Source organism: Bufo gargarizans, chromosome 6 (assembly GCF_014858855.1).
Source record: "Bufo gargarizans isolate SCDJY-AF-19 chromosome 6, ASM1485885v1, whole genome shotgun sequence".
In the NCBI taxonomy this organism is placed as follows: Eukaryota; Metazoa; Chordata; class Amphibia; order Anura; family Bufonidae; genus Bufo; species Bufo gargarizans.
This window is the reverse complement of record NC_058085.1, coordinates 346,159,337-346,175,081: the sequence shown is the minus strand read 5'-3', so window position 1 is coordinate 346,175,081 and position 15,745 is coordinate 346,159,337. Positions and strand designations below refer to the sequence as shown.

The following is a 15,745-nucleotide window of genomic DNA, read 5'->3' as shown; positions in this document are numbered from 1 at the left end:
CATCAGTGCACACGATCTCCTCATGTCCCTCTTCAAGCGGGCTTGGCGAGAGGCCCAAATCAAGGAATGGTGATGAAAAGATCTCCTCGGAATATCCGAGTGTGGTATCACTTGTTTGCCAAGACTCTCCATGGTGGGAAGAAGGAGGATCAGGGGGAGGATTCTGTTGACCAGACTCTTGGCTACTTACACTGGACTTTGTGGAAGACAGGATGGTGCTTAACTGAAGCATTATCTGCTGCAATCCAAACGACCACCTGGTCACACTGGTGTGACTTTGAGAATGGTGTCCTGCACTGCCCTGCAATCTAGGACATGAAGCTAGGTATCGTGGATGAGTGTGTTTCTTGTGCTCTGGCAGCAGGCACAGTTTCACCGTCCCCAGGGCCACGGCCTCTGCGTGCACCATCAGCAGCACGGCCACTTCCCCAGTCCCTTACTGCTCGCCTTCTGCATATTAAATGGTATATATGCTTTTAAGGATGTCACATGTACAGTAGCGCAGGTTTTGTAAGTGTATGCGCAAATACATTACACTGAATGTCGCTGATATTTAGGATGTACAAATGTTATACAGGAGATGTCCGCAGCATCTACAGTAAAAGTACACTGGCTGTCAGATATATTTAGTATGCGCACATGTGAGGGGTATTACCCATCGCTTGACGTCGAACTCGCGAGACACGGTGAGGGGTATTACCCACCGCTTGACGTCGAACTCACGAGATGCGATATGGCCCCTAGTTACCAAGGCGTGACATTACGCCCTCCCAGAGGAGCATGTAAGGTCAGCTTGGTACAGTTTACACAGACACCTCCTGTCCACGCGGGCACAGAGGGGCAACAAGCCGAGAAAACCTTTTCACTGCTGCAGTAAAACAGCGCCTTCTCAGCCTGGGTAATCTGCCACCAGCTTCTCGTTTGATATAAGCCCGGTCCGCTAACAGAATTTTATAGGGTGAGAAACCAACCCGCGGTAGCTTATAACTAGGCCGAAACACGGACATGGGGATTCGTGATCGAGATACAAGACAGCACAAGATTAAATTATATATTTAATCGACTTGAGGGCACACTAGATATAGCACTATACACACAGATTATTTACAGTGGTCTGAGGTTACAAATACAGGTAGTATGGTACAAACAGGATTACAGAGTACAAGTCAGTTACCGGGTGGTTGAATGTTCCATTGGGTTATGATTAGTCCTTGGTTTTAGTCACAAGGAGGGCCGTGATGTCAGCTGGTTGCAGGTCCCTCTAAACACATGGCATGATGTGACCCTCCTTCAGAGAAAGACATGCCCGCTTACTGGCACAAGCCTTTTAAAGGGGGTCCACTCCCCCCTCTTCTGAGCTGGCATTAAATGACCCACAAAACCATTCAGGGTTCATAGCTCCAGACCAGAACGTCAGAGAGGGATGGTTCTGGGACCAACAGATCAGCCTGGGTTCCGGCTACAAGTCCAAATATGGTACCGTTATTTGGTTTCTGTGGGGAGATATGTATATCTCCCTTCACTGGCATCCCACCTCTATACTAAGACCATGGGCATGTTCACTGTGGCCATCGGGACACAAATATGTATCCGGTTTGCACCTATGATGGCCGGGCGATTCATAGTTCTTTATAAATCGCCGGTTGCATGCTGTCTGCTAGATTTGATTGAACTAGGTAATGGCTTGGACCCCTTGCAGGGAGGTTTTCCTGCAGGATCCATGCTGTCTGAATGGGGTGTGAAATGGTAAACAAAGGTGGCCTGCAAAAAGTTCCCTGCCATATGGCTGGGGCTTTGAAGCAGGGCCCTCCTGTGGCGTTCACTACCTCTGCTAGCTGACAGCTGATGGCTGGTGTGGGAACATGGCTGACATGAAATAATAATCCATATTCCTCACAGCACACGTTAAACAGGAGATGTAGCGCAGGTAATGTAAATGTCGTCAGCGTCTACGGAAAAAGTACATTAGGTGTCGCAGATATTTTTAGGATGCGCAAACGTTATGCAGGAGATGTAGCGCAGGTAATGTAACTGTCCGCAGCGGACACAGTTTACGGAAAAAGTACACTGGATGTCACAGATATTTTTAGGCTGCACACACGTTACACGGGAGATGTAACGCTGATAATGTCACTGTCTTAAAAGGACTTTTTGGTCTCTAATTGCACCCAATTTAGCAGGTTGAGCTAAAAATATATATTGCTGCCAGACACAACAATAGTTCTTAAAAGGACTTTTGGGTCTCTAACACCAACCCTGCCTAACCAAAAAAATAAAATGTAATTCCCTACACTATCTGTCTCTTCTACAGCACCATTCTCCCTAAGACTGGCCGAACCACATGTCATCGGGTGATTTATAGCACCTGATGACACGTTCTGGCCAGCCAATCACTGTAATGACAGTCACCAACATAGCTATGCCATTACATTGAGTGGCAGTACCTGCACGTTTATCGGCTGTGTAGCAGCCAACAAACGGGGGAGTAGACTCGAGCATGGCGCTCGAGTGCACGCAATATTTGGCCGAACACCGCGATGTGCCGAGCATCGTGATGCTCATGCCAAACTGGTGTTCGGCCGAGCATGCTCTATCATCACTAATAACTTTGCTTCTTCTTGTAAGCTGCATTTCACTCTGTATGATCTGTCTCTAGATTAGGCCAGGAAACTTTCCTCCTGGCTCCTGAGGCTTCACGCTTTGGCCTCCATGGCTAGCAGAGCTTAGGGTGCTCTGGCTGGTGTGGGCACGTCCAGCAGAGACATGCCCTGCACACCTTCCCTTAGCAGGGGATAAGCTAGACTAATTAGAACTGGTCCCCACCCTTCCTACAGGAAGTGGGACAAGCCCACCTTTCTCCAGAGGGGGTTTAGAATGGAATGGTAAGCTCCATTCTACCTAAGTACAGCTCTGCCATATTTGCTGCCACCTGCTGGTGAACCAGGCACATTACAGGTGGACATAACAGTTGCTTAACAAAATAGGCATGCAAATTGTGGATGACCTGGAAAAAATACACAAGATTACATTAGGTTAGACCAATAAAGACAGTAGCAAGGTGCAGAAGTGGTAAAACCACTCTGGGGTGTTACACTTACAATGAATATTTATATATATTTTTTTCTACTAACTTCCTTTATATTTTGATATCATTTTTAGAATCCTGAATTAACAGCATCGTTTTTCAGCAGAATCACCTTCAGCTGGTATGACAGGTAGGTTTTCTGTATGTTTCTACGTGCATTTCTTGCATGATCTGTCCATTGGGACAAAAACTTTGCAAATAGTATGTTTTGTGTATTCACCTCCTGTGCAGACATATGTGACTGCATGGTAACAGGCTGCAAGCAAACCCTGTGTAGTCTGATGATGTAGACATGTGTTACTCCATGTCATCTGTTCTCTTTTTGTTTCTAACCTCTGGACTGTAGAAGAGATGGCACATGAGTGTAACACACAACTATGGGACCAGACTACGCAGAGTTTGTTTGTAGTCTGTTACCATGGAGATACATAGATCTGTAAGTGTTGTATAACCATAAAGGTAGGAGTTTTGTTTTTCCCACGCCATGTTATAAACGTATATGGGAATGGGAATGGGAAGTATATGGCATGGGAAGTGTCACTTTAATGCCTGAAAAAAAATGGAAACTCAAAATCTACAACCTGCTCAGTCAGTTCTGAGACTGGTATTTAAGTCAGGTAGCATTCTAGGGCCACTTTTGGGATATTTATAAAAACTGCAGAATCTGGGTAATATTTTATCACCTGCTGTGTTAAAAAATTGATTAAAATCTACCCAAATTTTTTTATATTTCACCTCCATTTTGCATTCATTTTGGTGAATACTTTGAGAAGTGCATTTTTCTAAAATGAGGTGATGTATGGGGGCGGCGAGGGGGGTTCTTATATGCAGGCCTCTCAGAACCAAATAGGATTATTTTCTTAGAAAATGTCTAAAATTGCTGCTAAATTTCTAAGCCTTTTAACCTCTCACCTCTCAAAGTATGATTAAATAATGATGCCAACATTAAGTGGATGTATGGTACATATTAATTATTAACTTTTTTTTTGAGGTATCACTATTTATCTTAAATACTGAAAAATGTTGTTAAAAGAAATATATCTGCCAAAATGTCCTACTAACACAAGGTACTATAGGTCACAAGAAAACAGCCTCAGAATCACTTGTATAAGTAAAAGCATTCCAAAGTTATTACTACATAAAGTGACACCTGTTGGATTTGAAAAATGGGGCTGTGTCCCAAAGGCCAAAATAGGCTTCATCTTTAAAGGGGTTGTGCGAGAATAGAGGGCTTCGGGTGAACTTAGCCACTTAGCCAGGCCTGTAAAGGGTAGTTTACTTACCTGCTTCCCAAAATGTATAAAAAGGGGTTGGGGTCTGCACTGCAATAAAGGAAAGCATAGGGGTAACTCAAAAATCACTGGTTCTTTTTTATGCTGCTGCTTCCAATCGCCTCCTTATCCTTCCTCCTTCGCAACTTCTTAGTCTCTGAACCAACGAGCTGTAGTGGGTATGCTTCTCACGCATTAAAAGAAAGTATCAACATAGCACAGACCCGTATGTAAAATAGTTTATGTTTCTTTATTAGACTTACAAGATCGTAATCTTGAACGTCACATAGAACATATGATAAAGCCCAACACGGTTTTCGAAGCATGTTCCATGTGATGTTCGAGATTACAATCTTGTAAATATAATAAAGAAGCATTAACTATCTTACATACGGGTCTGTGCTATGTTGATACTCTCTTTGAAGGCGTGAGAAGAATACCCACTACCGCTCGTTGGTTCAGAGACCAAGAAGCTGCGAAGGAGGAAGGATAAGGAGGAGATTGGAAGAAGCAGCATAAAAAGAACCAGTGATTTTTGCGTTACCTCTAAGCTTTCCTTTATTGCAGCGCGGACCCTAACCCCTTTTTATACGTTTTGGACTGAAAGAAGTGGGGACCTACTTCTACAAAGGGACTGCAGCTAATATCAACACGTAATCTAATGCACACAACTTTTGTTTACCTGCTTTCCGGTGCTGGCTCCCCGCTCCTTCTCCCAGCCCGCGATGCCCTGCTGCACTCCCTTGCCGAAAACATCCAGTTTGACACCACCTGCAGCCAATCGCTGACCCCAGAGGTCACTAGCTTCCTTTGCGTCACGTGACCATTTGTCAAGGGTAGCCGGGGACCGCCATGGCCAGTGATTGGCTGCAGGCGGTATCAAACCAGATATTTTCAATGAGGGAGCGTAACGGAGCATTGCAGGCCAGGAGGAGGAGCAAGGAGCCAATGCTGGGCAGATCAGTAACCTTCCCTTTTACAGGTTCCATTCCCCCCATTCTTACACAACCCCTTTAAGGGGGTTAAACAAAATTACATAAAAAATAGCTTCATTCTTTTACTTATAGACGGGCTGGAGGAATCATAATGGCTTCAAAAGTACACACACCATTTAATTTCAACTTGAGTGGTCTCCATTGTTATATCTCACGCTTTAACCGTTAACACTTTGTTTCGTGCAGCATAGTTTTTAAAGGGTACAGGAGACCTTTAGTCATGGAAGATCTCTGGGAATTGAGCAAAGAAAATCAGACCCAAAACATCTACGAAGAATTCGACAAAACGATGAAGGTGGAAGTGGCAAAAGCAAGGAAAGCTCTGGAGAAACGTAGGAATAAGAGGAAACAGCAGGACGGAGCTATTGAAATGAATGGGCTGAGCAAGGTGCACAGCCAGGACGTACTGGTCGAGGTAAGATCCTGGACATACTCCGTTGTGTGGGCTACTGTTTGTCTATAGAGGTGTTCATGTTCATTGGGATCTATGTACTACAACTATACACATCCATCATAGAACCATATTTACCAACATTCTTGTTGAAATATTTGGGTTATTTAAGCCCTGCCACCAGGAATGCCCACAAACCTGGTAGGACTTTCCACTTATGGACAGGATCTATTCAAGCCTTTTTGACCAGGGAAAGCCTGATTTTCCCAGGACTGTCTCAAAAAATTGGGGACATTCCCTGCAAATTTGGGACTGTTGGCAACTATGCATAACTAATGAAGCAGTGCATCCCTCAAAACCCCCACCCACCATATCAACCTCCTTTTAACTTTTATTTCCTGCTTCATTATCAGAATTTTTCTTTGTCCCTTTCTAGGAAAAAAATAAGAAAAAGAAAAAAGAGTCTGTATCTGGAACGTCTAAAGATTTCCCCAAGTCCTGGCTATATAAGACCTTGATTAAAACAAATGCAAAGATCCTCCTACAATCGGCTTTCTTTAAACTCGTTCATGACCTCTTGGTGTTCGTCAGCCCCCAGATCTTGAAGTAAGATTTGTTTTCCCCTTTTATCTCTTTCACTGTCTTTATATTGGGGACAGTCAACCATAAACGGCAGCTTGTGTGTGCTGAGGAATCTGCCAGACATTTATAGGTGGTGTCTGGATAAAGAAAAAGGGTCTATTTTTGGTCTAATGACTGCAGCTCAGACCCAGCCAAATAAATGGGTCTAAGCTGCAATACCCAGGACAACACATGGAGTAGAATGGCGCAGGCGTTTTTTGTTCAGAAAAATAAGAAGACAGTGTTTCTAATCCTGGAAAATCCCTTTAAATCTGCAGCAGCCTTCTTGTTATAGTTACTTCCATTGGAGTGATTCTAACAATAATCATTTCTACGACACTAATAATCAATATAAGTTCAGTTGTCCTCCTCTGTCAAGTTGATACAATTTTCTCAAAATTCTGGATGACAATATGACTTCCATAGGGTGTTTTACCCAATTTCTAGTACCCTAAATGCCAAACCTATCTAGTAAGGGTACATGCATATGTCCATGTAATGGATCTGTGTTGTATGGATGCATGGGTGGCCTTAGGGGTGTGCACAGAGCATGTAGCATTGTATCAGGGGGCACTATGTGGCACTATGAATGGGGGAACAAACTTTGTTTCTCTATCTTTAGAGGGTAGTACCATTAAGGGCACTGTGTGCGTGGGGCATTATTTTTAGGGGGCAAAATATGGGGCAGAGTGTATACTGCCATTATATTCAGGGCACAACACGTGGCACTGAGAGGAGTTTGTGTTAGTTAATATGGTACATTGGAAGAGTTGGTAAAGTGAGGAGTCGAAGACATATGGGCGGCAAACTCTGCAGAGATGAGTCATGGCTGGGAGAAGCCAACTATGGTAGTGTGAACTGGATGGAAAGAAAAGGAGAAAAACTCTGGAGGTCACTAAATGTCAATGATTATTCTGTCACTGACTGTATCTGATTAGTGCTGTAGTCACTTGTATGGTCTACAGTGTGACGATGGGTGGTAGCATCCTCTTTTGTGAATCAACAACTACCGGGATACCTTTACACCTGTTTAGGACATAGTGGGAGCTGTAGTATTGCACTATACATGCTTGGTTTTTGTGTTTATGTAATGAGCTTAGTACTGGTGCTGTATGTGTGTGTGTGTGTGTGTTTTTTTTCTATATATATATATATATATATAATGTGATTGGTTCTGGTGCTGTATTTATGTAATAAGCTTGGTTCTGGTGCTGTATTCATGTAATAAGCTTGGTTCTGGTTAGGGATTGACCGATATTGATTTTTTAGGGCCGATACCGATACTGATAATTTGTGAACTTTCAGGCCGATAGCCGATAATTTATACCGATATTCTGGGAATTTTCATTTTTGAAAAAAAATAAAAAAATTCCCACAAATCTGCTGAAAATTAATGTTTATTGTTAATGTGTATTTTTAATTTTTTTTGTAAATCTTTCTTTTTCATTTATATTTAATATTTTGGTGTTTTTATTATTTTTTTTGTAACTTTTTTTTTTTAACTAACTTTTAGCCCCCTTAGGGACTAGAACCCTTGTCCTATTCACCCTGATAGAGATCTATCAGGGTGAATAGGAGCTCACACTGTCCCTGCTGCTGTGTGCTTTGTGCACACAGCAGCATGGAGCTTATCATGGCAGCCAGGGCTTCAATAGCGTCCTGGCTGCCATGGTAACCGATCGGAGCCCCAGCATTACACTGCTGTGGCTCCGATCGGAGGAGCAAGGGAGAGGGGATCCTGTGGAGGGGCGCACTGCGACTGGGGTAGGGGGGCCCTATGCGCCACCACTGGGGGGGGGGGCTTGGGGGGGGGCGCACTGCGCCACCAATGTCTGATACTGGGGGGCTTGGGGGGGCGCACTGCGCCACCAATGAAGCTTAATCTCACATTTATTCATATACAGGAGGCGGGAGCTGGCTGCAGAATCACATAGCCGGCTCCCGACCTCTATGAGCAGTAGCTGCGATCCGCGGCACCTGAGGAGTTAACTACCACAGATCGCAGCTACTGCTCATAGAGGCCGGGAGCCGGCTATGTGATCCTGCAGCTCCCGCCTCCTGTATATGAATGAATGATAGATTAATCTTCATTGGTGGAGCAGTGGCCATAGCTCCTCCCCTCCTCCTGTCCCCTGTCCTTACATTGGCGGCAGCGGCAGCACAGGGGGAGGAGACACTGCTCCTTCTCCCCTGTGCTGCTAAGGGGAACACGGAGAGCGCTGTCAGCAGCGCGATCTGTGTTCCCCATACACTATCGGAATATCGGCAAAATAGATGCCGATACCGATAGTGTTCAAAATCCTGAATATCGGCCGATAATATCGGTAAATCCGATAATCGGTCGATCCCTAGTTCTGGTGCTGTATTTATGTAATGAGCTTGGTTCTGGTGCTGTATTCATGTACTGAGCTTGGTTCTGGTGCTGTATTTATGACCTGAGCTTGGTTCTGGTGTTGTACGATACAATACACTTTATTGATCCCGAGGGAAATTTCAGTATCACAGCAGCACAAGATAGACATGGATCACAGTAGACAATTGACAGTATAATTCCATACATGTCTGCTCATGACAGGCCAGTACAATACACCATTGGTAGAACAGTTATACAACAGTCACTTGAAGGATTTCACACTTAGGTAGTTGTTATACAATCCCATAGCAGTCGGCACGAACGATCTCCTGTATCTTTCTTTTTTACACCTCAGTAGGATAAGGGCTCTTTCACACTTGCGTTGTCCAGATCCGTGTACTCCACTTGCCGGAATTACACGCCGGATCCGGAAAAACGCAAGTGAACTGAAAGCATTTGAAGACGGATCCGTCTTCAAAATGCGTTCAGTGTTACTATGCCAGCCAGGACGCTATTAAAGTCCTGGTTGCCATAGTAGTAGTGGGGAACGGGGGAGCGGTATACTTACCGTCCGTGCGGCTCCCGGGGCGCTCCAGAATGACGTCAGAGCGCCCCATGCGCATGGATGACGTGCCATGCGATCACGTCATCCATGCGCCTGGAGCGCCCTGACGTCACTCTGGAGCGCCCCGGGAGCCGCACGGACGGTAAGTATGCTGCTCCCCGCTCCCCACTACACTTTACCATGGCTGCCAGGACTTTAGCATCCCGGCAGCCATGGTAACCATTCAGAAAAAGCGAAACGTCGGATCCGGCAATGCGCCGAAACGACGTTTAGCTTAAGGCCGGATCCGGATCAATGCCTTTCAATGGGCATTAATTCCGGATCCGGCCTTGCGGCAAGTGTTCAGGATTTTTGGCCGGAGCAAAAAGCGCAGCATGCTGCGGTATTTTCTCTGGCCAAAAAACGTTCCGTTCCGGAATTGAAGACATCCTGATGCATCCTGAACGGATTTCACTCCATTCAGAATGCATTAGGATAAAACTGATCAGGATTCTTCCGGCATAGAGCCCCGACGACGGAACTCTATGCCGGAAGAAAAGAACGCAAGTGTGAAAGAGCCCTAAGACGGTTACTGAAGCTGCTTCTCTGCCTCATAAACAGCTCATATAATGGGTGTGCATTATTGTTCATAATCGCCATACACTTCTTTCCTCCACTACTTCCTCAGAAATGTCAAAATGGCAACCAACAACCGCTCGTGCCTATCTGATGAGCTTGTTGAGCTTATTAGCGTCAGCCACCCGCACACTACTTCCCCAGCATGATTGCAAAAAAGATGCCATAACAGACTGGTAGAACATTTCTAACATTTTCTTGCACACAATAAACAACCTTAGCTTCTGTAGGAAGTGAAGTCTGCTCCCCCCCCCCTTTTTGTAAACCCTCTCCCTATTGCCCCTCCAGTCTAGTTTGCTGTCCAAGTAGACCCCCAAATATTTGTAACTCCTGCTCCACTTCCTGACCCTCAATACTGACAGGTAAATATCCGATCTTTCTCCTGCTATAACTTTCCACTAACTCCTTAGTTTTCTTTACGTTTAGTTGTAGATAGTTAGCCTGGCACCACTCCACAAAATCTGACACCAACTTCCTATACTCCTCCTTACCCCGGCCCCCCCTAATACATCCGACTACCACAGAGTCATCCGAGAATTTTTGCAGATGGCAAAAATCAGAGTTCGGGCTCATGCACACGACCGTTGTTTTGCGATACGTTTTTCACGGATCCGTTAGTCGGTATCTGAGGACCTTTTTTTTTTCTGTTTTGAGTCCCCATACGTTCCATTATGCCACAAAACATATCCGTATGGTTTCCGTATGTGTTCCGTTTTTTGCGGATCGTATACGGACGAAAGAATGAGGCAATAAAGAGTTACAAATTTTAACCTCTGCCACTTCAAAACTTTAATTACAAACTGAAAGCACAAGCCTATTGTGGGCCTGGCCTAAGAATCCACAGCACGGATCCGCAAAAAAACGGATGAAATGCGTACGGTGGTGGTCCGTATTTTCTGTGGACCCATTGAATTGAATGGAGCTGCGGACTATGATTTTAAGACCACAATAGGAGATGCACTACTTGTTTGCGGAACGGAAATGCAGACCTACGGACCCATTGAAATGAATAGTTCCGTATAGGGGACACGGAAAGAAAATAAGTTTGTGTGCATGAGCCCTTATGCAGAAAATCGGCAGTATACAATGTGAAAAGTAATGGCGACAGCACAGTTCCCTGGGGGGCACCTACACTGCTCAATAATCTGCCAGACACTGCTGCCCCCATCCTTACAAACTGCGGCCTGTCTGACAGGTAGTCAATTATCCAATTTTTCATCCTCTCATCAACCTTCATGTCAGTCATCTTCTTGCTTAAAGGGGTTGTCTGGGTTCAGAGCTGAACCCGGACATACCCTTATTTTCACCCCGGCAGCCCCCCTGAGCCTAGCATCGGAGCATCTCATGCTCCGATGCGCTCCAGTGCCCTGCGCTAGATCGCGCAGGGCACAGGCTCTTGTGTTTTCAATAACACACTGCCGGGCGATAACTTCCGCCCAGCGGTGTGTTCGGTGACGTCACCGGCTCTGAGGGGCGGGCTTTAGCTCTGCCCTAGCCGTTTTACTGGCTAGGGCAGAGCCAAATCCCGCCCATCAGTGCCGGTGACGTCACCGGGGTTCCTGTCAGCCCCATAGAGAGCCCCTGTACGTCACCGGAACTCATAAAAATGCCTTTGCCCTGTGCAATTTAGCGCAGGGCAAAGGAGAGCATCGGAGCATGAACTGCTCCGATGCTCATGTCAGGGGGGCTGCCTGGGTGAAAATGGAGGGCTGTCCAGGTTCAGCTCTGAACCTGGACACCCCCTTTAATAGGAGTGGCTGTAAGGTAATAAACGCGCTAGAGAAATCAAAGAACAATGCACACACAGGCTGATTGCATACATTTTACCCTTCATCTGACCACGGCATCTGATCAGTCTGGAAGCGGAAGTGGGCGCTTCCGCTCCAGTAACAGCGTTCCCCGACTGAGATCGGGGAACCTGTTACATTGCCAAAATAGCCCGAAGCCTCAAGCAGGCTTTGATGCCTATTTCAGGAAAATACCAATACAGGCCACTAGGTGGCAGCATTGTATTGTTTTATTGAAAATGAAGTATTCAATGATGGCTATATAGCCATCAATGAACACAATGAGCAATCTAATGATTGCCAGTTATTGTCACCCAAGGTGACGTAAAAAAAAGGTAAAAAAAAGTTTTTACAAATATAAAAAAAAAAAACGAAAAGTTCAAATCGCCCCCCTTTCGTTAAAATAAAAATACTTAAACATCATGGGCATCGCCGTGTGTGAAAATGCCAATACAATTAAAATATAACAATATTAATGGCATACGGCAAATGGCGTAACGGGGGAAAAAAAATATAAAAACAGCCAATTTGCCATTTTTTTGTCACTTCAACTACCGAATAATTTTTTTTATAAAAAGTGATCAAAAAGTCACACACATTTCAAATTGGTATCACTGAAAAGAACAGATCACCCCGCAAAAAATTAGTCCTCACACAGCCCTGTACACAACTACAAAAAAGTTATAGGGGTCAGAATATGGTTATACATTTTTATTTTAATTTTTTCCCCTCAAAGGTTTTAATTTTTTTTCAGTATTAAAACGCAGGAAAAATTATACAAGTGTGATATTGTTGTAAGCGTACTGACCTGGAGAATGAAGATAACAGGTCAATTTTACCACATAGTGTACAGTGTAAAAAATAGAAACCTTTAGCAGAATTGCGTTTATTCCCAATTCTACCCCATTTGGAATTTTTTTCTGCTTCCTACTACATGGTATGCAATCGTAAATGGTGCAATTAGAAAGTACAACTTGTCTCGCAAAAAATAAGCCCTCATAAGGCTATGTGAATGGAAAAATAAAACGTTAGGATTATGGGAAGGCAGGAAGTGGAAAACGAAAATGCAAAAAAGGAAAATCCCAGGGTCCTCAAGGGGTTAAGGACACGCGGACTAAGTCCGTCTGGCCCTGCTGCTTTGCCTATCTTCAGTTTCCTAAATTGTCCCCTCACATCATTTTGAGAGACCCTGAAATCGGCTAGTATTTATGTAATGAGCTTGGTATGGAACCACTACTACTGTATCTTAAAGGGGTTCTCTGGGAATTAATACATTTTGAAAATTAAATTACTGAAAATACTTAATTATTACTTTATTATAAATATATTCCCAAATAACTTTAGTTATAATGGCTCATTTTGTCTGGGGAGCAATCATTAGGAGAAATAAAATGGCCGCTCTCCCATTAGTTCAAACACAACCTGTCCTAATTGCAGAGGAGGACATGTTACTTCATAACACTGAGCTAAAGAGCTGCCTCATCCTCCTCTCTGCTCTGCTCTGGATTATGATCCTGACCACAGCTGAAAAAATGAATCTCTGTAGAAATGGAGATCATGAGGAGACATGAAGTACAGAGAGGAGGTGAAGATATGGCTGATGAGCAGCAGCACTTGTATGCAGTCTCCATTACCACAGTCTGTCCTGTCCGTCCTCTCTGTAGGAATGGAGTTCATGAGGAGATGTGAAGTACAGAGATTCAGCTGAAGATCATATTAAAATGTATTCAGGATCACAATCCCTGACAAGTAGGAGAGGAGGATGAGGCAGCTCTTTGGCTCAGTATTGTGAAGTAACTTGTCTTCCTGTGTGATTAGGACAGGTCTTGTGTGCACTAATAGGATGGCGGCCATTTTATTTCTCCTAATGATTTCTCCTTCAGACAAAATGAGACATTATACATGACTAAAGGTATTTGGAAATATATTTATAATAAAGTAATATAGTATTTTCATTTTCTGAGTTCCCGGAGAACCCCTTGAAATAGCATACTGTGCATGCATGGTATCCTCTCCATTTACTGCGTTGGACTTCAGAAAATAGTTTGACATAGTAGAGGGTCCTCCCCCAGAGGTTGGACCTGCATCTGTCGAACATTTATGGTATATCCCTTAAAGCGGAACATCCTTTTAAGCATTAGCTCTGCATTCTTTTCTCCATAAAAATTAAGTTACACTAAATTAGTAGCATCAGATTAAAAGATTTAAAATTTGAGGAGGTGCGTCTACAGTACAGCCCGATCAAAGCCACCTATACACGCTTCAACATTTTGTGACCGTAAATGCAGGGCATTTTAAAGGGGTATTCCAACCAAAGCAAAGAGTTCCACTGGCAGAAAATGTATAAAAAAATAAATAAAGAAAAGCGCTTATATTCGCCTCACTGATTCCCCCGCCGCTGCCATTCTGACGGAGCCAAGGACTGGTTGGTCTCCACCACCTGCTCCTGTCTTGACATAGCAGTGGATGGCTGTGACTGCGACTCACTGGCTGAGGCAGGTCATAATTACCGCCGGTGATTGGCCACTTTCACAGCTATTTCCTGCCACGTCAAGACAGGAGCACGCAATGGAGCGTAGCAGGGATCCTAGTACAGGGCGGTGAATTAAGTAACTATTTTTTTCCCAGTTGGAGACACTCCTGTGTATTTTTCCCATGTATTATGTATTCACATATACAATGTACTGGAATCTAAATAACTTATTTTTCCATGTGTATTTTAACATTTATTAAAGGGATTCTGTCACCAAGTTTCAGGCTATAGAGATACGGATATGCACGGCTAGATCGCCGCTAGCATGTCCGCAATATAAGTTCCAGCAAAAGAGTAACCCCTAAAATCACAATTTTAATGATATACCTTAAAAAAGGTCCCGCATGGGCCTCCTATAGAAAAACAAAAAATTACATACAAGATAATTAACTGATAGTTAATATCCAGAAACTAAGTCATGTTACCTGGGGTGGGGGGAGAATTTGTCCCTATATCCGCTCCTATCCTAAGACCTCAGCCCAGGGGAGACTCCTAATGGTGGAGACCCCCTGTCCACGTTCCTAGACTAATGTCCCTATTATGTCCCTACAGGGATGGATACAACAATTATTCTGGAGTGCCCCAGGTATGAGGTGAGGATAATAGAGTGCCAATGGCACAGTCATTAACTGGATATTACTGGATATCAAAGACAAAGTACAGACACACATTAAAGAGTCAGGGTTGATATAGTGATCAAACACCTAATACAAATAAAATGTAAGTATAGATAATTAGGGTTGACAATATAGTCAAAAGACACCTGAGTTAACCTCGAAGCGTTTCCCCCTAGTCAATGCTGTGGGATCATCAGGAGGTAAAGATAATAAAGACACTGTTGGTCTATACAGTACTCGTATAACAAAACATATACTGGGTCATAGCCAGGTTACATAAATACATCATCGCTCTACATTTAGTTTATGCAGGGGGTGCCATTCTAGGGCCAATCCACATAAAGCATGGCCCTTTGCCAGACCAGCCACAAGCCACGGATATCTTGTGCGGCTATGGTCTGGGTGCTGTGGTCCAGATCCGGGAGGCCAGAAAGAGGTGTATTCCCCGTCCTGTTCGACAAAATAGTCATTTGCCCAAATCAATAAAACTTCCAATAAAGATATACAGTGGGATGCGAAAGTTTGGGCAACCTTGTTAATCGTCATGATTTTCCTGTATAAATCGTTGGTTGTTACGATAAAAAATGTCAGTTAAATATATCATATAGGAGACACACACAGTGATATTTGAGAAGTGAAATGAAGTTTATTGGATTTACAGAAAGTGTGCTATAATTGTTTAAACAAAATTAGGCAGGTGCATAAATTTGGGCACCACAAAAATGAAATGAAATCAATATTTAGTAGATCCTCCTTTTGCAGAAATTACAGCCTCTAAACGCTTCCTGTAGGTTCCAATGAGAGTCTGGATTCTGGTTGAAGGTATTTTGGACCATTCCTCTTTACAAAACATCTTTAGTTCATTCAGGTTTGATGGCTTCCGAGCATGGACAGCTCTCTTTAAGTCACACC

At 43.9% G+C, this 15,745-nt stretch overlaps 1 protein-coding gene across 1 annotated transcript in view; it reads left to right on the top strand.

Moving 5' to 3' along the window:
• LOC122941129 (ATP-binding cassette sub-family C member 2-like) overlaps window positions 1-15,745 on the top strand; it is a 122,493-nt gene that overhangs the window by 41,545 nt on the left and 65,203 nt on the right. Inside the window, exons 6-8 of the mRNA XM_044298155.1 lie at window positions 3,160-3,215; window positions 5,538-5,766; window positions 6,179-6,348. Of these exons, the coding sequence (XP_044154090.1) occupies window positions 3,160-3,215; window positions 5,538-5,766; window positions 6,179-6,348 (455 nt within the window). The remainder of the gene's footprint in view (window positions 1-3,159; window positions 3,216-5,537; window positions 5,767-6,178; window positions 6,349-15,745) is intronic.